The sequence below is a fragment of the Trachurus japonicus genome, chromosome 7 (genome assembly GCF_045865225.1).
Source record: "Trachurus japonicus isolate A0001 chromosome 7, Traja_1.0".
Lineage (NCBI taxonomy): Eukaryota > Metazoa > Chordata > Actinopteri > Carangiformes > Carangidae > Trachurus > Trachurus japonicus.
This window is the reverse complement of record NC_140913.1, coordinates 5,724,376-5,746,791: the sequence shown is the minus strand read 5'-3', so window position 1 is coordinate 5,746,791 and position 22,416 is coordinate 5,724,376. Positions and strand designations below refer to the sequence as shown.

Sequence of the window (22,416 nt, the reverse complement as noted above, 5' to 3'; positions counted from 1 at the left end):
TTCCTTTTCAAAAGCTAGGCTAAATGAAGTGATTTTGAGTGACTAAATTTGGTTTAATGAATATGATATTTCCCTAAAAATTATCAGCAAATTTATTACATATAACTATTTCTGTTTTTTGCTTCTTTTTTATTATACCAAATGTTACATCTGTCAAACCAAACGTGGGTTTAATCAGGTTTAATGCACCGGGACATCTCTGTCGCTCCTGCTGGCGAGATATGACAGCACCAAACGGAAATCCCGCGATCGCCGTTTGGGTATCGCGATACTTCCTTCGGCACAGGATTTCCAACATGGCAGGCAGTAAGTTGGTGCTAGAAGGACGAGTAAGTGTAAAAGCCTTTATTTTAGGTCTTAGCGTGGTTGTAATCCCATTGATCAGAACCTGGTTTGGACACTTCGACTGGGTCTTCGATTATCTAACGGAAACGCCCGGGAAAATAGCGATTTGCATCCACGTTGCTGTTGCCAACGGCCTCTTGCTGATCATATACAGGGGACCTCTGTACAAGGTAAGGAGCACTGGCGTCAGGTGGCCCACTTCCTGTTGTCATTCTGACTCTATCTCCTTCTGGCTAAAGCTCACTTGTGTTTTAATGGCGTCCAGAAGTGAAGCATTTCATCTACTCCTCTCACACAAGTCACTTAAATAAATGTAAAGGTTCCGCTGCTCATTTGGTTAAGGTGAACTAAACCAGCTAGCGAGCTAATTTAACGTTAACATTAGCCACCTGTGTAGTTAATCTGATTAGCTAAAGAGGAACGGGACAGCTGCAGCCTGTCAGATAAACATAGAGACCTAAGCCGGACAAAGCTGCGGAGGCTTACTCTCCACTCACCTCTTGGTATTTTTTCATTCCTTCTGACAGAAATCAGCCCTGACAAGTTGTTTATGTGCCGCGGAGACAAAGTGACACAGACCCCGGTTCAGAAATGTGCTGGTTTGACTGCTCTACTGGTCTGAGTTCAGTTTAATTAGCCTCTAGAAAATCACCTAGGTGTTTCATGAAAAGTCGGGCTCCTGGTCCTAATCCGGCGTAATCTACTAAACAATAACTTCTATGTATAGTGTGTTTTCGAGTTGGTTTGCTACCGGCCCGATGGCTATTATAATTCTTGATTTCACACACATAGTCCAATTAAAGGGATAGTTCAACATTTTGGCAAATTCGCCTATTGCCATAATTCATAAAGCCACAGTAGTAGGTTCACTCCCTGTAATTATCAGTGCATGTTGTTTTGAGACGTGAGCTGCTCATCAAACACAATGGAGGTGAATGGTACAGGTCCCCTGTCCCTCATCAAACACATCAAATACACAATCCAACAACTCCAAAACGCTCTCGTGGACAAGTTGTGACCTGCGCATTCACCACACTATGCAATAATCATGTAACATTATGAGATGGAGTTGTTTTCGAGGCAAATGCAGCCGGATCTATATTTCAGACACGGCTGGGCGGAGTGATTTCAGAAGCCTGGAAAACAACTCCATCTCATAATGTTACATGATTATCTCATAACGTGGTGAATGTGCAGGTCACAACTTGTCCACGAGAGTGTTTTGGAGTTGTTGGATTGTGTATTTGATGAGTTTGATGAGGGACAGGGGACCTGTACCATTCACCTCCATTGTGTTCGCTGAGCAGCTCACGTCTCTGCCCCGCTGATCTCAAAACAACATGCATCGATAATTAAAGGTAATGAACCTACTGCTATGACTGTAAATATAAATGTGTATATAAATATAATATACACAAACCATACATATAAATAAAGGACATGTAGTTGCTGTTAATCTGTCCTACTGTCGGTGTGATGATGTTGTTGACTTGAGGCTCTGGTTGATTCCAGGTTGCTGTCAGAGCCTGCTTTCTGGGCGCTACCTTTGGCTGTGGCTTAATTATAAGCTGCTCTGAAACCACCTGGACACATTTTGGCTGGTATGTACATAATACTCAACTGTCAGTGGTCAGTCACGAGGCGCTGTGTTCATTCTGAGTAGCTTCGTGCTCTGCATGTAGACAGCAGGATGTTTAATTTGTGATGCAGCTGAACAGGGCCGTTGCTAGGAATTCTGGGCCCCCTTAAAGAATACTAAAGTGGGCCCCTCCCCTAGCTTTTCCAGTTTTTTTTCTTATACTATGTATGTATTATCATTTTTTATTTAGCCTACTTTTTTTGATGCTAATGCAGCATTACACTGCAAAACCTGCAAGTATCTTACCAAGAATATTTGTCTTATTTCTAGTCAAAACAAATCTCATTATACTTAAAATAAGACACATCATATTAAAAGTAGCTTGTTTTTAGACACTTTTTACTCCTTTCAAGCATATTTTCTAAATAATCTTTTCTAATAAAATCTGATAGTGGAACAAGTTTTTCTTCCTTATTACAAGCACAAAAAAACAAGTTTTCACTGGCAGATTTTTTTTACTTATTTCAAGTGAAAATTTGTTTGAAACAAGTGAAAATGATCTAAAAAAACAAGTACATTTTTAGGTTATGAGTCTTATTTTAAGTGGAAAGATGTAAGCTTTGACTAGAAATGAGACATTTGGACAAGAAATAAGACAAATATTCTTGGAAAGATGTTGAGTTTTTACAGTGTACAATGAGTATTAGTCACGGTCTTACGCAGAATAAATCAGTCATACAAAGACTAGACTACTGGGGTTTTTTGTGGGCCCCACTGGGCGCTGGGCCCCGAGAATTATCATCACCTTTCTCCCCTATACAACGGCCCTGCAGCTGAACACGTTTGGTAACGGCGCCTCTCCGCAGGTACATGTGCTCGCTGTCGTTCTTCCATTACTCCGAGTACCTGGTGACGGCCATCATCAACCCTCGCAGCCTGTCGCTGGACTCCTTCCTGCTCAACCACAGTATGGAGTACACCCTGGCTGCTGTCTCGTCGTGGCTGGAGTTCACGGTGGAGAAGATGACAATTCCAGGTTGGTGTCTCACTGTCACGTCACACAGCCCACCCAGTAACTCAGTGTAACCTCTGTCGAAGTAGCGTTTAAGATCAGAGCTTACACAGATGAGTTAATAGTGTCACGGCTCAATCACAGGGTGAGACGTGGTGGAATTCCTGAATGTGTCGCTGCGGCTGACACGGCGTGTAGGGTCTGAGAACCCACTGCTCCATGTTGAACACATCTGGAGAGTCCTCATCCTGTAAAGCAGCACGGTTCTGTATCTGTGTTTGTTCTGTCCTCACGCACTAGATGTGGGCGTGGCTCTGCTGGGGAAAAAGGTGATGTCATATATTCCCGTGCACAAGTCAAAACTAAAAGAAAATCAGAAATGTCAGAATCACGAGTTGATGACGTTGGTGTGGTGGTTTGATGGCAGATCATCAATCTGAATTTAACCTTGTCTTTGAACCTCATGAAACCTATTTTAGCATTTCACATAAATTAAATAAAAAATGACTGAATGGCGTCACCTGGCGTCTCATGGCTGAAAACCAACCTTGTAACATCAGTGTAGTACCTGGCCGCCGCCCCGGTGTCCCAGCTCTCGTCTCTGTGGCACCGCGACCCGTAATCTTTTGTTCATGACGGTTAAGACTACACAAACACACCGTAACATCGTATATGTTATGTAACCTGCTCCATTTATTGATTTTTCGCCGGCTTCATTGTAAACAAATGCACATGGCTGAGAGCAGCGTAACCAAACAGCGGAAAAGCAAGCAGACTTGCATAGTTCCCCTTTAAGTAAAAAGCATGGAGAGACACCAGTCTCAAATCACTGCCACTCCTGCACTAAATACATTATTGTACCACTGAAGAATCACAGACAAGACACTCAAAGAAAGAAACAAAAAATACAATGTTGAGACTGAGAATACATTTATTTCACTTTACCTTTTTTTTTTTTTCCGCAATTATTCTGCTGAAAGTGGAAAATATAAGTGCAGTTAAAGGGTAACTTAACTATGTAAGTCCGGTCGCTTTTTTTTGCTGTTTTGCTAATCCTCCTCCCGGCCATGTGTGTTTGTTTTCAATGAAGCCGGCAAGAAATCAATCAATAGAGAGGTAGATAATGTTATATATCATATACAATGTTACGACGTGTATATTTGTGTACTATTATCTGTCATAAACAAGAGATTACAGGTTATGGGGTGCATTTGTGTTGTGGTGCGGCACTCTTTAAATTCAACTGGATATGGAAATATGCTGCAGGAACAGTTTGCATAAAAAAACATCCTAATTTTTATCTGTCTTCACTCATTTATTGATAAAACTTAACTTTTACTTTACTTTTCTTTACTTTACTTTTACTTTAAATCCTCAAACAGTCTTTAGTAGATGTGTGAGTACTGCAGCAACATACTGTTGTGGGCTGTGTTGTAAAACATCATATAACCTTAATAAAAATAATACCTTAATTAATTTAGTTCAGAGTTCACAAAGAACATGACCTGTCTTAAAAAACCTAACAATCAATAAACACATGACTTTATAGAAAAATCTGATCTTAAACTAAATTGTCAGAGGTCCATCACAGACACTTCCTGTCGTCTCACACATGGTGTCCCACAGTGTCTTATCAGTGTGTCCTCTCTGTCAGAGCTGAAGCAGCTGAGCTGGCTGAGCTTGGCGGGCCTGTTCATGGTGCTGTGCGGTGAGGGTCTGCGTAAGGCGGCCATGTTGACGGCCGGCTCCAACTTCAACCACATCGTCCAGAACGAGAAGGCCCAGAGCCACGTGCTGGTCACCGACGGCGTCTACTCCTACTTCAGACACCCCTCCTACGTGGGCTGGTTCTACTGGAGCATAGGGACACAGGTGAGACACAGCAGCACCGCTCAGCATCGCTTCATCCTGTCGTCATGGTATCAGAGAGTCCCTCAGATCAGTCAATTTCACGCAAGAAAAGCAAGTAATAATTCATTAGACTTTTATAGCGCTTTTCAGGGACCCAAAGCCGCTTACATAACAGTAGTAACATAGTGACAGACAGAAGACAACACAAACAGGTACAACGACAGTTGGAAGTGAAAAAGTATGATTAAAGAGCAGAGGGGGCTGATGGGAAGGGTTGGGAGGAGAGTATGGAGGGTAAAGGGGTGAGGTGGTTAGGGATAGGGGAGGTAGTGTAAATGCAGATATCAGATATGGGTCCCATCAATAGAACATGTAAACAGATCAAGATATAGGCAACAAATCAGAATTGGGCATCAAGGCCTGTAGTGTAAAGAAGCCTTAGTGAGCTATGTGATGACACGGTGACGTTTTCAGCTCGTGTCACCAGAAATCTTACTCATTTGAGAAAAAAAAACTATATGAGAAGCACCTGAATGTAATTGTTTAAATCATTGTCCTGACGAAGAGCCAGTCGCTCGAAACATTGTCTCTTTTAAAGGGATGGGTCAACATTTTGGCAAATTACCATAATTCCTATAGTGTTAGCAGTAGGTTTGTTACCTTTAATTGTCGGTGCAAGCTATTTTTAGAACGGTGGAGCAGAGCCGCGAGCTGCAAAATGCTCTGGTGGACAAAGTTGTGACCTGCACATTCACCACGCTATGAGATAAAGGGAACGTTACGAGACAGAGTTGTTTTCAAGGTAAATTCATGCAAAACCGCTGATGTGCGTTCCCGTCGGGGGCAGTTTTTCGGCAAGCAGTCTCTGCCTCTTGCCGAAACCAAGAAATTCCATGAGGCTCTGTAGCTTAGCTCTGAGCAGCTCGCGGCTCTGCTCCGCCGTTCTAAAAGCAGCTTGCACTGAAAATTAAAAGTAACGAACCTCTGACTATAGGGATTATGGCAATTGGCCAATTTGCCAAAATGTTGACATATCCCTGTAATGTGTAGCCATTGAATAAATATATTTTCTATTTCAGGAGAAGACGGTGTTGCAAGTTCTTTTTTGCCTCATTTTTGAGCTTTGCCACATCAGCCGTTTGGCACTGACAGATGTTGTGTTGTGTGCCCGCTGCAGGTCATGCTGTGTAACCCGGTGTGTATACTGGGCTACACGATAGCCAGCTGGAGGTTCTTCCGGGAGCGGATTGAGGAGGAGGAGCTCTCTCTCATCCATTTCTTTGCCGAGGACTATGTGGCGTACAAGAAGAAGGTTCCCACCGGGCTGCCCTTCATCTCCGGCATCCGTGTCAACTAGTCCCCGGAGCTCGGACGCTGGACAGAACAGACTAACAGCGCTGAAGCAGGTCAGACCTGGCGGGTGTGTGGCGTCTGCAGCGACGGCTGCCCTCCGGAGGGAAACCCTGCAGCCGGCCGACAGCCCGTAGCTCACAGACAGAGACTGTGACAGCTGGGATGGCGATGGGCAGCTGGGCTGCTGTTTTTTCTACCAACCTCCAAAATCCAGTTAAAAGACCAGACAACCTCCACTCAGCTCCATGTATTGCAGTAACACCCACCCCATGTGTTTTGAGTTGTGTTTCCGTTTGCATGCTTCGACCATGCCGAGTGTTTTCAGTGATGACCCGTCATGTTGTGTGAAGTGAGCACCGGGCCCGTCGGCGCCACACAGTCCCTCAGTGAGACGACTGTTCTTAGGTTCAACGGCAAATGTGACGCACTTCCTCCACTTCAGTCTAAATTCACGGATATTAAATTGAAGCATTTTAAACCAAACCAGTGCTTAAAGGAATACTCCACAGCCCCACTGTCTGTCACAGAGTCCCACTGTCCTGAAATTGAACTAAGCATGTGTCCTCAGACCTTATTGTGTCTCTATTTGCGTTCTACAGGTGGAAGCTGTAGTCTAATTTAATTTAAACCTGCCCCCCCTCCTCCCTTCACCTCTGAATTAATTCTCCATATTGGATCTGAACACACAAACCCAAATACACTGGGCGGAGTATTCCTTTAAGTGTCCCATACAATTTGTACTTTTTTCAGTGTGGAAAAGTTTCTGCAGAAGGACAGACCACAGAACCCAAGGGTATTGATTCTTCTAGTGTCAGTAGAGCGACAGAGTGACTCCAGTAAAGGGAACAATAGGTTACATTAATAAACAATAAACAATCTCCTCTTTTTTTTTATTATTATTATTTAAGAATTTATCCTCAAAGTCATTAAATTATATAATAGAATGATAAAAATGTTTCTATCAGGTTTTTGATACTGTTTTAAATGTAGTTATTGATGAAGCTCCATCAGTTCCAGGTGACTGAGGAGGAGGCCAGTGGTGAGCTGGTTCATGTCCCACCCTGATTTCCTCTCCATTAATGTGCACTCAGGCTAAAACACTCCAGTCACAGCATCGGTGCGAGTGAAACACTGTCAAGTGGGTTTTAAAGACGTGTATAAAGTGACCGTTCCTCCACATGTTTCTGTACACAGGGCCAGGATCACTATAGAATTAGGATTTATAAAATGTATAAATCACCGGGGGTTTGTCGTTGTGTTCAGTGTTCAGTCCCCATCATGAACCGCGCGCGTCACCATCAGTTCACGTCACCGTGTCTCACTTTGTGTTAGAAACCAACCAAACGACTTTGCTGTGTATCGGGGGATGGGTTGAGAGAGGCCCGACTCTGTAGCACTCTCTCTCTCTCTTTGCGGTCTGTCCCGGTGGCCTCGCAGTGCCGCTCTCCACTTCCCAGGTGAAGGTAGCTAAGGGTGTTTGTTTTGTTTTGTTTCTCCAAAAAGTCCCCTGTTTTGTCATCCATGTTTATATTTTGTGAAAAAATAAGTTGTTTAAAAGATATTTTGCAAAAAAAAAAAAAAAAAAAACCTCGACAACACAGCTGTTAAATGCCAAATCATTCCGAAAGAGTGACGACGACACACAGCGTACCGGCCAATGGTGTAACTTTGATCACTCAGTCACTCAGCAACATTCACAGCCAAAATAGAGATGAGGCATGTGGAGTTGATGATGATGAATTCAACAGGGTATCGTTGAAGAGGAGGAATCTAATTATTCTGAAGGTTAAGGAATACACGTTTTTGGAAGATTGTCCCATTGGTCAACTCATGTACAAAGAGATGGAAAATGTAAACATACTTATTTCCCTAATACAATAGAATAGAAGATAAATACAACAGATTAAGACAATATTATGTGTCAGTTATACAATTACACCTGCTATCCCGTTGACTTAAGACTAGGGATGTCATGATTATAAATTTTCTTGGTACGATTATTGTCAAAGAAATAATCACGGTACTACGATTATTATGCATCAATAGATTTCACAACTTTGAATGTGTAAAATCAAATATGGTCAAAATATAATTACTTTACTAATCTCTTAATATAGTACCAGTTATTAATCCCCTGGGGGAAGTGTTTGAAATATTGAAGTCATTAATTGTCATCTAGTCCAAATATTAAAGTTTATTTTAATTTATTTTTTTTAAATAGAAATGACACGCTAACATTTAAATTCCTATCAATTCAGTGTTACTTTAGATAAATGGACCAGTATCTGTGCATTTACCTTTATTTTGGCGCACAACTGCCGATACGGTTCCGACATAATCTTTTTCAGAAAGTGACGGTATTTAGGAATCTTTATGATCAATTAATTGTGGCGTTTAATGCCGCGATTAATTGTGAAAACAAGTAATCGTGACATCCCTACTTCAGACTCTATGTGGATGTTGCTCAGGATGCTGGGAAGTGCGTTTTCAGGTCTGAAGTTCATTGGATGAGGGGTTCTTGAGCAAAACGTTAAGTCTAGACCTAAAATAATCCATATAAAGCCTGCTCCAGAGGGACGGTGGTTTGATTTTGTCATTTCAATTTCAAAAAATGATCTCACATGAGCTGTGATGTCATCCGCGGCATTTCAGGATGTTCCTAAATAGAAATAATTTCTCCCACCAGGTGAAGACGCAGACATTTTGAACAGACGCTGCATTTGTATCAGTTAGATATCACTAGTTAATGATTAATGTTTTGTGCAATCTAGATTTTAAAAAAGCACAGCTAATGCACACCAACAGGATTTGTTAATTACTTTTTGAAAATAAATGAGTTGTTCCAGATAGTGCTATTAAATCAAAAATGTAGGATGTGCTTAAGAAGATGGGGGAACCTGTCACCCAGTGTTACAGTCATTCACTGAGGGGTTTTCAATAGGTTTTAATGAACAAAGAGCTCTATTGTGGATACACACACAATCCAGTATACCTGTTAGTGGTTTGGCTCTGCTCTGTGATATCACACTCATTTCAAGTTGCCGCTCAGTGTGTTGTGTAAAAGCACCTCATCACCATCTCAACACGAGCTCTGTCCCTACTACTGTATGCCAAATCTTTAGCTTGTTACCTTCACACGACACAGTGTTTGATCATTTTTGGCTTTGTGTCCATGAAGATACTACTAACGCTACTACCATCACTTCACACTCTGTGCCGAGGTGCAGAGCCCGCTAACCGCTACTAATCCCAACACTCAGGGCTACAGCTTCAAAGACGAAGAAATATTCCACTTATTCATTCATTTACTTTTAATTCTGACCAGTGGCACAATTGACTAAATACTGGATTTCTGTCAAGAGGATGCATGTGTGTGTTTGTACCAGGATTTGGGGGTGAAGATTGTTTAAAGTGACTCACTTGTAGCATATCTGTGAAGTGCACTGCATAGGGTTAGATACTGAAACAACTGTATGCAAAGGTGTTAAGATAATGAGTTGACTGTTGCAGCATGGCACTTGAGTTGAGTTTTTGGATATATTGCACTTTTACTGTAAAAGTACCATTTATCATAGGCCTGTATTAGACAGTTTGTCACTCCGGCTGACAACTGTTGGCTGATTACAAAGCAGATTTTCTCAACACCACGTGTGAAATAAAATCAAGGTAATTATTATTATGGCTCTGTCTCTTTTTTTTTTACCCTCATTGTGCAGAACATGTTTTTAACTTGCTGCTTACATACACAATCCTACATCCAGAAAGAAACAGCAAATGTGCAGCATGTCCACTACCAGTCAAAATTTTGGACACATCTTCTTATTTAATGTTTTTTCTACATACTTTCTAGATTCAAACTGAAGACGTCAAAACTATGAAGGAATTTTCCTATCGATGTCAGCAGATCGACTGGATCAGGATTTTGTATAAGAATAAAAACTTTGTCCAGTTAGATTGTTATTCTGTATAACTATAAAATGTGGTTTGGTTCCCTTAGTTTTCATATTATTATTATTTTTCATTATTACAAACAATTATTAAACAATTATATACAGAACAACACTGTTTTAACCAGGGGTAATATAGTTATATAAATTATATACACAAAGAGATTGACAAAACAAAAACAATGCTTAATGCTTTTTGGTTTTTCAGTCCATCAATGGTTGTGCTATAGCCTACTGATATAGGTTTGGGTTTGTTTTGGAGTCGGTCCAATTTTTTATTTTTATTTTCATTTCTATGAATGTGAAATTTTCAGAAATTAAAGCAGAAGAAGATTTAAGCAGAAGTAAGTGATATATTTGTGTTAATATAAGTCTTAAATAGTTATATCTTCCGACAGCAATCACTTACATAGAGTGTTTGGTCTGAAACACGGGTCTGTCAGTCACTCTGCTCTGCTCTGAGCCGAGGAGAAAACATTTATCGTATCCTACAGTTTTTATCCAATGAGGAGAGAGAACGGCATGCAGGGCTGTGTGTGCAGCCAAGGAACGCCGTGAATGTGGCGACGTAGGGACGAGGACTGTTATGGTGCGTTCAAGGAAACTCGTATTTTTCCGACCGTGAAGTCGTACCAGTTCGATCTGGTACGACTTCACCGGTCGGAAGTTACGAGTGGCCGTTATAGTGACTTTCACCGGTAAAACAGGTCGGAAAAACACGAGTGGGTTGCCTGGAACGCTACAAAGTCGTAAGTTGTGACTTGAAGCTGTAATTTACGATTTCAAAAGCCTGCCTGGAACGCAGCATTAGCCAAAACGACCGGACCACTTACTTCAAAAAATGTCCTCTTCCTTTCCTCAAAGCAAACAAAAATGTTTTATTGAGGCTGGATCGTGTGTCCGGTTTTCCTTCTAATATAGTTTTGTAGGCTACATCCAGCCAAAACACTTACAGTGATAAAAACAAATATGCGAGTTTTCATACTATTTTACTATTTCCTTTTTTTTTTTTTTTTTTTAAAAGGTTAAGGTCTAATATCTTGTTAATCAAACCCAGATCCGATCAATCGTTCTGCGATCGACTTGTTGGTTTTAGCGCCTGCGCAGCAGCGGCTCCTCCTTTCTGTTAGCTTCTCCGCCATGGCGCCTATCGTAAGTCCAGTCGCCTGCTTGTAAATCCACCAAAATGTCGATTTTCCTGCGTGTTAAACCCGGAGGAAACCGACGGGACGGAGATACGGTGTTGTTACGACAGTCACGTCGACAGAGGGGGGCTCTGGCCCGGTTCGGAAGTGTATTTTTATCAGCTCGTTAGTAGCCCGAGGCCCGGGGGTTAGCTCCATGGTTAGCTCGTTAGCTCCGTAGCGTCGCTCGCTCACCACGTTGTTACCGGAGCAGACACGCGTGACAGCGGGCTGTTTAACTGCAGCGATGTAAAACTGTACACACACACGACAATAATGTAATGACATAGTCCGTGTACTTTGTCCGTGTGTTGGTTTGTAACTGTAGCCGTGCCGGTCTCAGATATGTAGGAAATAGATCGTTGCTCATGTTAAAAGTCAGTCAACCTTAAAGCTCCTGTGGCCTCAACGTGTTTGGATCGATTTCCTCTAAATAAATAAAACACCGCAGGATGAATGATGAGACACACTGAGGTTATTGACCAAACAGCTGCCATGTCCCGTCCACTGGGCAACGAGCGGTCCTCTCAACGTGGTTGTAGATGTGTGGTGTGATATCTGAAGAGTTGAGTCTTTGTTTGATCTGATCCTGTGTGTGTGTGTGTGTGTGTGTGTGTGTGTGTGTGTGTGTGTGTGTGTGATGTGTGTGTTAGCAGAAGAAGCAGAACACCGGTAAAGGTGGCAAGAAGAAGAAGCAGGTCCTGAAGTTCACCCTGGACTGCACCCACCCCGTTGAAGATGGCATCATGGACGCTGCCAACTTTGTAAGTTCACCCACCAAGTCGTGAAGCGTTTGTGACGTACATCCATCCACCACAAAAAACATTTCAACTGATCTAAACCTGTCGCGTTAAACATGATGTTTGAGCCCAGAGTGCAGATTTCTCCCCTGAGCACGGATCATCATCAGTCATATCAGACTTTTGTGTGACGCGTCTTCAACAGGAGCAGTTCCTTCAGGAGCGCATCAAGGTGAACGGGAAAGCCGGCAACCTGGGTGGAGGTGTGGTGTCCATCGAGAGGAGCAAGAGCAAGATCACAGTGTCCTCTGAGGTCCCCTTCTCCAAAAGGTAAGAATCTGTCATCACAAGTGGTTAAAGCAGAAGTAAGCGATATTTTTGTGTTAATATAAGTCTTAAATAGTTATATCTTCCGACAGCAATCACTTACATAGATTGTTTGGACCGAAACACGGGTCTCTCAGTCCCTCTGCTCTGCTCTGAGCCGAGGAGAAAACTTTTCTTGTATCCTACAAGTTTTATCCAATGAGGAGAGAGAACGGCATGAAGGGCTGTGTGTGAATGTGGTGACGTAGGGACGAGGACCAATAGATCCATGACGAGGGCGGGGGCTGCTAACTCCATCGGCTGACAAGAAGTTATGGTGCGTTCAAGGCAACCCGTAACTCGTGTTTTTCCGACCTGTGAACTCGTACCAGTTTGATCTGGTACAAGTTCACGGGTCGGAAGTTACGAGTGGCCGTTATAGTGACTTTCACAGGTAAAACAGGTCGAAAAAACGCAAGTTGCGGGTTGCCTGGAACGCTACAAAGTCGTAAGTTGTGACTTGGAAGCCGTAACTTACGGTTTCAAAAGCCTGCCTGGAACGCAGCATTTGCCAAAACGACCGGATCGCTTACTTCTGCTTGAACTTACGGCATCTAATTGATGCCTGAGGCTGAGACATGGCTGCATTCACGCTGTGTTGGATCCACATTAGTCTGTTAACACAAAGTCCAGGATCTGGATCACCCCTGTCCCTGTGAAAACGCTGTCTGAGCTACTGGTGAGACCATGACGGTGTTTATAATTCCATTATTTAAACATATATGCAGCTTGCATGTGTTTGACACATCGTCCAGCTCTTGTCTGTCATCATGGGATGTTACCACAGCTTGGTAGAAGTCTCCATCAGCAGGTGTAGATGTGAAGGTCAGTGGGTCAGCTGTCATGTGTCCAGATCAATAGGTGGAAGCTGAAGATGAGTTGATGTCTGCCAGTAGTTGATGTGTGGATTGCGAGAAGATCGATTTATCGGGCAGTGGGACCAAACACAGGTGCATCTGAATAAACTTAATTATTTTTGAATATAATTGGAGAAGTAATTTTTTTTCCATTTTCAAATAGTAAAACTCATATAGATTAATTACACACAGACTGAAATATTTCTTCTCGTTATTTCTTTTAATTGTAATGATTATGGCTTACATGTAATAGAAACCTAAAGTATCTCTAAACAATTATAATATAGTGAAAAAGTTCACTATTGTAACCTAATGATGTCACACTCTAATCAGCTGATTGACTGCAGACTGCTGACCTGATCTTCATCATCTTCTGCTTCACTGAGATGCACCTGTATATGGAGCAGTGTATCATGCTAATCCAGTGGTTCCCAACCTTTTTTGGCTCGTGACCTCATTTTGACATCACAAATTTCTAGCGACCCCCCGCCGTCAATCAAAATGCGCCAGCTGAGATATTTTTATGTTGCATTTTATTTGAACTCGATTTATATTTGAGGAAGTGAAAGTATTGTATACAATTGTATATGATTATGTGTGGTGTTTTTAATCATAATTTTAAAAAGAATAATTTGTTAAATATATTTTTATCAGTAATTAAAAATAAATAAATTATTAGACATTTCAGGCGACCCCATTTGAATTCCAGGCGACCCCACCTGGTGTCCCAACCCCAAGGTTGAGAAACATTGTGCTAATCTGTCAGAAGGAATGACTCTACGGAAGCCCTGAGAGCTCATGCTCTGAATTTGGAAATACAGATTTAGAAAAGTCAGGTAAACTGCACAGAGGACAGAGTCTCTGGTCCGAGGTGAACTTCACTGTGACATCATAATGTGCTGCTGAAACATCACGGACCAAATATGGAGGTAGTGAGCAGATTTCCTGCAGCTTGGTGGAGGCCTGTAACCACAAGGTGACAGACTCTGTTGACGGTGTCCTCTCTGACTGATGAGCTGTCCATCAGTGATGACAGTATGAAACATTTTACATCCTGGCTGAACCATTGCGTGATACCACCTGCATCAGTAGTGTAAGAGTGAAGCTACAGGAATGAAGAGCAGGCGGTTTGACATCTCAGTTACCCTGATTTAACAAGGAGTCGGACATGTTTACTTCAGAGTGTCAGTGCTCTCATGCTGCGTTATCACCACACTGTCACTTTTTTCCCCTATGTAACACAGTAATGTCATATCTGCAACAATCAATCTGTTGTGTGATCACTGGAATAAAGCTGAAACAAATATTCAGTCAGTCAGAAACCAGAAAAGTCTTGAGTCATCTAGAGACTGAATTGAATCTGTTGATGACATAAGACGGGAGGACCCTGGCATGATGGGAGGTTTTCACATCACCATGTGAAAATGCCTTTTCAATGAAGCAGGATTAAATATGACCTTGTTAAATGTCGGAATTAAGATTTAATTATATTCAGTGTGTTGCTGTCACCCACCTCAGTGTCCTACATCCACATGACAGCACATTACTTTTTAAATGTAATTACGTATAGTTACTTGTTACTTTCCCCAAGTAACTGAATTACTACATTATAAAAGTAACTGATTACCAGGAAGAGTAACTATTACGTTACTTGTTTATAAAATGCTTAAATATGTCAATTTACTTGGACTCGCCCCCCTAACCTCGGGTTTATCTGGAACTAACCAACTCATGTGCGGAGGAATACTGAGTGAGCTGGTTAGTTCCAGATAAACAGCTTTTTCCGGCTAGCTGGTGGACACATAATGTACACTTTAACGGGTGTATTATTTTGTGACAGGACTTCTTGAGTCAAGTAACGGCGCATTTTATTGTCAGTAACAGTGGAAACCAGAGTTTCAGCTACCGCCACGATTAAATTATTGCCGCCACTTTTTCAGTATTGGGGCAGAGGCACAATAATAATCTACCAGTTACTATTACTTTGCATCCGTCCACTACAGTTACAGCTCTACTCGGCTCTACTTGGTTTAGGTCCTTTTCCATCCCAGCTGAGTTCTTCATAGTTTCTCCTCAGTGTGGGCGGGGTCGTCATATCACGCCGCCTACGGCCACATCGTCTCTCTCCTCGTCAGCTCCAAACTCACTCGTCTGCACCTCGATTACTAACCACAGTGTGGTTTTCCACACAGCAGTCGTTGTGTTAAAGAATAACAAATGCCTCAATACAGATCAGTGGTCGCTGTTGCCGGTGGGTTTTTTTAAATTTTTATTATTAGCATGTTTGATTCTCGTGTCGGACGTCGTGCTCAAGTGCAAGTGGAAAAGCAAAGTTGAAAATTAAAAAGTTGAGCCGCCGTCACTCCTTAAAAAAATCCTAGCGGAAACACTGAAAACAGTAACTTTATTGATGACTCGTTACTGAACAAAGTAGCGCTGTTGTTAACACTGTTATTTTAACGCTGGTATTCCCAGCACTGGTTCTGCTGCTGGCCACAGTACTCATAGTCCATGGGCCAGAGGCCAAAATTTGACTTTTTGGTACCACTCAGAGTGGCAAAATCTAGTAACATTTTTTGAAAAGGTACATGTCCATAGATGATATTTTGGTATGATAACCCATCCTAAGTGGTAGCTTTTTGACAGTTATCAGCTCATAAAGTTATCAACCCCCTGCAAAAAATAGGCCTCTAAACGCAGGGGGCATATCTTGTTTTGTGCTCATTTTCAGACCTTTACTCATATGTTATGAGGGCATGTTTGGTAGCATTTTAAAGTGTACAATCCTAGCTTTCATTTAGACCTAGTTTTGGGCCTATCTACAAAATATAAAGGTCACATGGTCAAAGGTCAATCTGTCTCAAGAACTATTTTTCCACTATTTTCGCCTAAACTGTAGTCTTTCTTTTAACACTGTGAAATGTAGGAACAGCACTGACACAAATAACAAAAACTGAAATACTCACAGGACTGTAACAATTCAGGAAATGTATAATCTTCCCATAATTTCCTCCTATGAGGGATGATTATGGGTCTTAAAGTGGAACATGGGCCCAGGCGAGAATTGTCAATAACTGCTAATTCCTCTGTATTTCTCAAAGAGTTTTTATGTTTTCTATATATCTTTGTCCTAGTTATAATCATCATCATCATTATAGTCCAGAGTTAAGGCAACTTCTTCATCCTCCTCCACCCTCTGATTTGTGCATGTTTGCATATTTCTGTACACTCGAGATTGTTGGTGAGGCCAGGGGCGTGTCCAGAGTATTTTCTGGTGGGTGGGGTAGCAACAGTGAATCCGGGGGGGTGGGGGGTGGGGGGTGGGGGCACCCAAGTAACACCCAGTAACACCCAAGTAACAAAAATGAAGGCTACCACCCAAGTAACAAAAATGAAGGCTACCACTGATTGCTCTCTTCAATATTTATATTGTACAGTTACACACTATTTTTAGTAGGCTATGTCTTGCAGCATTAATGCCTACGCCTACGATGCCTATGACATTTTCATTTTCTGCTGTCAGTGTCAACATTAAGATTATAATCAATCAATTACTAATCAACTCTATGTTATTAACAAAAAGCAGAATAAGCAACATAAATTCTCAATGAACAATATCTTATACTCTTACCCACTAGTTAGAGCTCAGCTCTGGACAATAAACGTCTCAGTGTTTTGTGTAACAGTCAACATACAGAATAACCAGAACAAGCATTTCTCAAATGTTGAAATTGACAACAATAACAATCTTACACCATTTTCTTTATTTAGTAGACAGAACACTGGGAAGTTTGCTGTAGCCTACAGCGTTTATTAGTGGCCTTAGGCCGAATCTACTAAGATCCCAGATAAGGGGCGCTAAATTGCATGCTCGTAGTACAATTTTGCGTGTTTGGTTAGCGCAAGCAAAATAGGCGATCTACTAAGAGTAACCCGCTAAATGACGACACGCGCAAACCGCAGTATTTAAATTAGTGTTTTGCGTGTGGTAATCATTTCCGCCATGGAGAGTGTGGACAGAGATCTGGATGGCCACAAACGCAGAATGAAAATTTGATCTGATGGATTAATAGAGGGACAAATAAACATATTGTCGAGCTGCAGCAGAAGAAACGAGGGAGATTATATGTGATTGGTAAAACAAGAAGAGAACAGATGAAGTACAGAGAAGATGAAGAGAGAGGCCTATAAGGCAAAGAACAAAAGAAAAATGTGGTTCATCATAAAACCTTGGCAAACGAGGAAGAGCTGCTGTGATGAGTCTTGGGCAGCAGGTGTCCACTCGGGTCTAAACACCCTGACCAGAGGGATGATAGACGGAGTGAAGGCAGCGGTGACGTCTCAGTCCCGGTCCCAGAGCAGAGCAGCCAGGTACTGGAGAGGAGCGCACCGGAGGAGAGACGTGCGTTGTGCATAAAGGACTTTTAACACACCTGAAAAACTGCTACAGTTCGCTAGAATGACCCAGACGCGAGGAAATGCAGAGATATACAAGCTTTTGCCCTGGAAAATATTAATTCAGTAACCGCAGCCATTTGTGGCAAAGCTGTGCCAGTTAAGACCTGCCTTTCAAACGTGCTAAATAAAGACGCAAAAACACCAGTTTCAGGTTTGGTAAATCACATTGCGTGCGCTAAATAAATCTATTTGCATCTACTCCACCCAATATTTTGCACATTCTGGCAGAAACGCCCATATTTGCATATTTATATTCATTTTTTACCTTTACCTTTACCTTTAGATCAGCTTCAGCATGTGTTTGCGTGTGCAATCAAGTTTGCGGTTTTATACACACAAACCTTTAGTAGATCTGGCCCTATGGTCAGAAATTAGTGCTTATACAGTAGCTCTGCACACTGAACATAGGAGTGGTTAAGAGCATTTCACAGTAATTGACCACGAGTCATTGACCATTGGGGGGGGCACGCAGGGTGGCCAATCAGATTTTAGGGGGGGCAGGTGCCCCTCCATGCCACCATGGCAGACCCGCCCCTGGGTGAGGCAGAAGTCTGGTAGCCTACAGGTCTTTGTATGTGGTTGAAGGGTTTGACGGCGCTGAGTCCAGGCCAAATTTACCCCCAGGGGACAATAAAGTGTATATGTGTATGTGTGTGTATATATATATATATATATATATATATATATATATACACACATACATATAGGAGTTATTGAAGGTCAACCAGTGTGGTTGTGTTGGTCACTGTAGCATGTACAGCAACTCCCAAGCTGATCCCACAAGAATTCAATTGGGTTGAGGTCTGGACGCCAATCAGGTACCAGCCATACACCTGTGACTGACACACACATGGCAGCACTTGGAGCTCAGTACAAGAGTGAATACCCACAGGATGATATTGCAGGGGATTTTGGCATTTTTGGGAGGCACTACCCACTCATCCTGACATCCCAACTCTTCTTAAAGAATTAACTTCAACCTGCGTGCTTGATCCCATTCCATCTAGTTTCATGAATAACTGTCTCTCCATCATCACTCCTCTCATCACTTCAATTATCAACACCTCCCTCAACTCAGGCTTTGTCCCTCCTTCAATGAAGCTGTTGTCACCCCTATCCTGAAGAAACCTGGTCTCAGTCCCAACATCATGAACAATTTCTGGTCAATTTCAAACCTTCCATTTTTCTCTAAAATACGTCAACGTGTCATTTATGCCCAACTGAAAGCCCATCTCAGCTAACAACCTATTTGGACCATTTCAATTTGGATTCCATAGACAATACAGACAGCTCTTTAAAATCACCAATGACATCCTCCTCGCCTCAGACTCCGACCACCTCACCATCCTCATCCTTCTTGACCTCACCACAGCCTTGGACACCATCAGTCACTCCATCCTCCTCTCCTGTCTTTCCTCCACCCTAAACATCACTGGAACTGCACTCTCTTGAATTCAGTCATATCTGCTCCTCCACTGTCCCCCTGTCCCAAGGTGTCCCCCAAAGTTCGGGGCTTGGTCCCCTCCGCTTCATCCTGTACTAACATCATCCATCGTCAAGGTCTCCAGTTTCACTGTTGCGCCAATGACATCCAGCTTTACATTTCTACAAAATCCACTCCACTCTCATCTCCTGCCTCAACAATATTAAATCATGGATGCAACACAACTTTCTGAAACTTCACTATGACAAATCAGATATTATTCATTGATCCCAAATCTCTCGCAAAATCTACAGACAACATCTCCCTAACTCCCTCCCCCCACATCCATAACCTTGGAATTTCCTTTGACAGCACCCTCTCCTATGATCGTTACATCACCCAGATAGCCCGGACTGCCTTCTTTCACTTATTGCCTGATTTCGTCCCTCCCTTCATCCTAACCCTCTCTGCTGCTGAAACCTTTATACGCCTTCGTTACCACAGACTTGATTACTGCAACAGCATCTTTTATGGTCTCTCATCCAGAACCCTCAATAAACTCCAGTATATCCAGAATTCTGCTGCCTACCTGCTCACTTATACTTGTCCCCATGACCACATCACCCCTGTCCTCCAAAACCTTCACTGGCATCCTGTTTCTTACCGTATACAGTTTCGATGCCAACCTCCTGTACTACCCCCCATGACCAAGCATTGGACCTGGGGCGACAGAGCCTTCAGCGTTGCTGCCCCCTCCCTCTGGAACTCTCTCCCCAAATCTTCAACTGCACCGACCTGTCCACCTTACTCACTCCCAGTCCAACCTTGTCATAAAGGTGACTTATCAGGCTTTCCAACAATAATTGCTTGGATTTATATATCGCTTTTTGGCACTCAAGCACTTTTACACAGTAACGGTGGTGGTAAGCTACAATTGTAGCCACAGCTGTCCTGGGGCAGACTGAGAGATGTGTGGCTGCCAATGTGCACCAAACAGCCCCCCTGACCACCACCAAACATTCATACACATCACACGAGGCAAGGTGGATAAGATCTATGCTTACGACAGCAGCTGGGATGGGGCGGGATTTGAACCTCTGGTTATTGGACGACCCACTCCACCTCCTTAGCCACTGTCATCCCAATATAAATTACAACACCAACTGTATGTGAAATGACTGACTGAAATAACGTTTTCAATTTTTTTTTTGAGTTGTTTATATTTAGACATGCTTGTGTCAGAAACTTTGGTCTTCTTTTTGTACTGTGCGTACTGCGTAGCTATATGTTAATAATTGAAAACCCCAATCAAAAGACCGAAGGGGAATGTGAGAGCCAAGAAAGAGTTATAGAGAGTTTATGTTCTATTCTGTTGCATTTTAATAAGGCTTTTCTAAAGTTATAATGTCTCTAAATTATATTTGTGGTGCTGAAAAGATGAAACAGCAGCTGTAGGGTGGACAGAGCATTTCATGCCAGTCACCACTGGCGGTCATTTTTTTTAAATGGCTGCCACAGTCATCAGAATTAAAATTTGCAGTGGCCCAATATCCAGATTCATTAAACATATATTCAGCAATCAGTGTACCAAATTTGATGCTTTTATCACAAAATGAACAATTGTCTAGCTATGCCGTCCCACTATAAGGTTAATTGAGCCAACTAGAAAGTATGAACAAAGTTAGCTAAGCAAATAAATTGCATCATACTGTATCTGATGGAGGCAATCCCAATATGTGTTAAAACAGATATATGCCTAGAAAAGGCTATTTATAACTAATTTATCAATTATTATTTAAAGAGCTCGGACACTCAAACCTACAAAGCATACTTTGGACTGGTGATGATGATGATTAGGGTAAAGATGTAGAGAGTAAAAAGTGCACGAAAATGTGCAAACTGCATACATGCACAAATCAGAGGGTGGAGGAGGATGAAGAAGTTGCCTTAACTCTGGACTATAATGATGATGATGATTATAACTAGGACAAAGATATATAGAAAACATAAAAACTCTTTGAGAAATACAGAGGAAATAGCAGTTATTGACAATTCTCGCCTGGGCCCATGTTCCACTTTAAGACCCATAATCATCCCTCATAGGAGGAAATTATGGGAAGATTATGCATTTCCTGAATTGTTACAGTCCTGTGAGTATTTCAGTTTTTGTTATTTGTGTCAGTGCTGTTCCTATATTTCACAGTGTTAAAAGAAAGACTACAGTTTAGGCGAAAATAGTGGAAAAATAGTTCTTGAGACAGATTGACCTTTGACCATGTGACCTTTATATTTTGTAGATAGGCCCAAAACTAGGTCTAAATGAAAGCTAGGATTGTACACTTTAAAATGCTATCAAACATGCCCTCATAACATATGAGTAAAGGTCTGAAAATGAGCACAAAACAAGATATGCCCCCTGCGTTTAGAGGCCTATTTTTTGCAGGGGGTTGATAACTTTATGAGCTGATAACTGTCAAAAAGCAATATCATCTATGGACATGTACCTTTTCAAAAAATGTTACTAGATTTTGCCACTCTGAGTGGTACCAAAATCTGGTCTGGCCCATGGACTATCAGGGTTTTTGAGCAACTTGCTGGAACATTTTTCAGTTTTTCAGTTTATTTTTCTGGGAGGTAGTCCAGGTTTCAAAAGCCAAACACTTCACATTTTAAAACAAAGTCAATTCATAATGATACAAACACTGCTTAGATGAATGTCCCACAAAGCTTTTCTCCCTTCTGCTGCTCTCCATTAGATTTTTACTCTAAACAGCTATAAACATGTAAACAAAAGACATCATCACACTCATTCATCTTCATCCATAAAGATCCACTCAGTGGTTTACAGACAGAGTGATGACAGTGAGTCTGGTCTCTGTGAGCTCATGTACCTGAAACAGTTTGACACACAGAATCCCTGAAGTCTCTCCACCATGTTGCTGCTAGTTAGTAAACTCATGGTCGTGTTGTTTCCACCTGTTGTCGTGCAGATACCTGAAGTATCTGACCAAGAAGTACCTGAAGAAGAACAACCTCCGTGACTGGCTGCGCGTGGTGGCCAACACCAAGGAGAGCTACGAGCTTCGCTACTTCCAGATCAACCAGGATGAAGAGGAGGAGGAGGATGAAGATTAAATTGACGATCCATCTGATTTTGTACATTTAAATAAATGTTGTTTACAGTACAGAACATCAGCTCAGGTGTGTTTTTTTTCTTGTCTTAGAGGGTTTCATACCATTGTGTAGCTGTTCTTACATGAGCAGCACAGTGATGCAGCGGTCAGCACTGTTCCTCATTTTA

General features: G+C 42.0%; 2 protein-coding genes across 3 annotated transcripts; both read left to right on the top strand.

The window, feature by feature from the left end:
* Positions 1-243: 243 nt before the first annotated feature.
* On the top strand, positions 244-7,692 carry icmt (isoprenylcysteine carboxyl methyltransferase). Its single transcript, XM_085780896.1, has 5 exons — positions 244-515; positions 1,858-1,946; positions 2,791-2,960; positions 4,591-4,808; positions 5,965-7,692. Exons 1-5 carry the CDS (start codon positions 297-299, stop codon positions 6,142-6,144), a joined length of 876 nt encoding a protein of 291 aa, XP_085637022.1. The 5' UTR covers positions 244-296; the 3' UTR covers positions 6,145-7,692.
* A 3,459-nt stretch (positions 7,693-11,151) lies between these two features.
* Positions 11,152-22,305, top strand: LOC146984066 (large ribosomal subunit protein eL22). Of its 2 annotated transcripts, none has more exons than XM_085780895.1 (4): positions 11,152-11,239; positions 11,928-12,035; positions 12,217-12,341; positions 22,106-22,305. In XM_085780895.1, exons 1-4 carry the CDS (start codon positions 11,228-11,230, stop codon positions 22,248-22,250), a joined length of 390 nt encoding a protein of 129 aa, XP_085637021.1. In that variant the 5' UTR covers positions 11,152-11,227; the 3' UTR covers positions 22,251-22,305. The 2 variants fall into 2 exon arrangements, with proteins under 2 accessions (XP_085637021.1, XP_085637019.1); XM_085780893.1 differs by having other exon boundaries at positions 11,163-11,239; positions 11,925-12,035.
* Positions 22,306-22,416: the final 111 nt, after the last annotated feature.

What these genes read in the sequence shown, in the direction of transcription:
- icmt (XM_085780896.1), top strand. Translation starts at nt 297, where the DNA reads ATGGCAGGCAGTAAGTTGGTGCTAGAAGGACGAGTAAGTGTAAAAGCC. An exon ending in ACAGGGGACCTCTGTACAAG is followed by an intron (nt 516 to 1,857) that starts GTAAGGAGCACT and finishes GGTTGATTCCAG; the next exon opens with GTTGCTGTCAGAGCCTGCTT. An exon ending in GGAGAAGATGACAATTCCAG is followed by an intron (nt 2,961 to 4,590) that starts GTTGGTGTCTCA and finishes CCTCTCTGTCAG; the next exon opens with AGCTGAAGCAGCTGAGCTGG.
- LOC146984066 (XM_085780893.1), top strand. An exon ending in TCATGGACGCTGCCAACTTT is followed by an intron (nt 12,036 to 12,216) that starts GTAAGTTCACCC and finishes CGTCTTCAACAG; the next exon opens with GAGCAGTTCCTTCAGGAGCG. An exon ending in GAGGTCCCCTTCTCCAAAAG is followed by an intron (nt 12,342 to 22,105) that starts GTAAGAATCTGT and finishes GTTGTCGTGCAG; the next exon opens with ATACCTGAAGTATCTGACCA.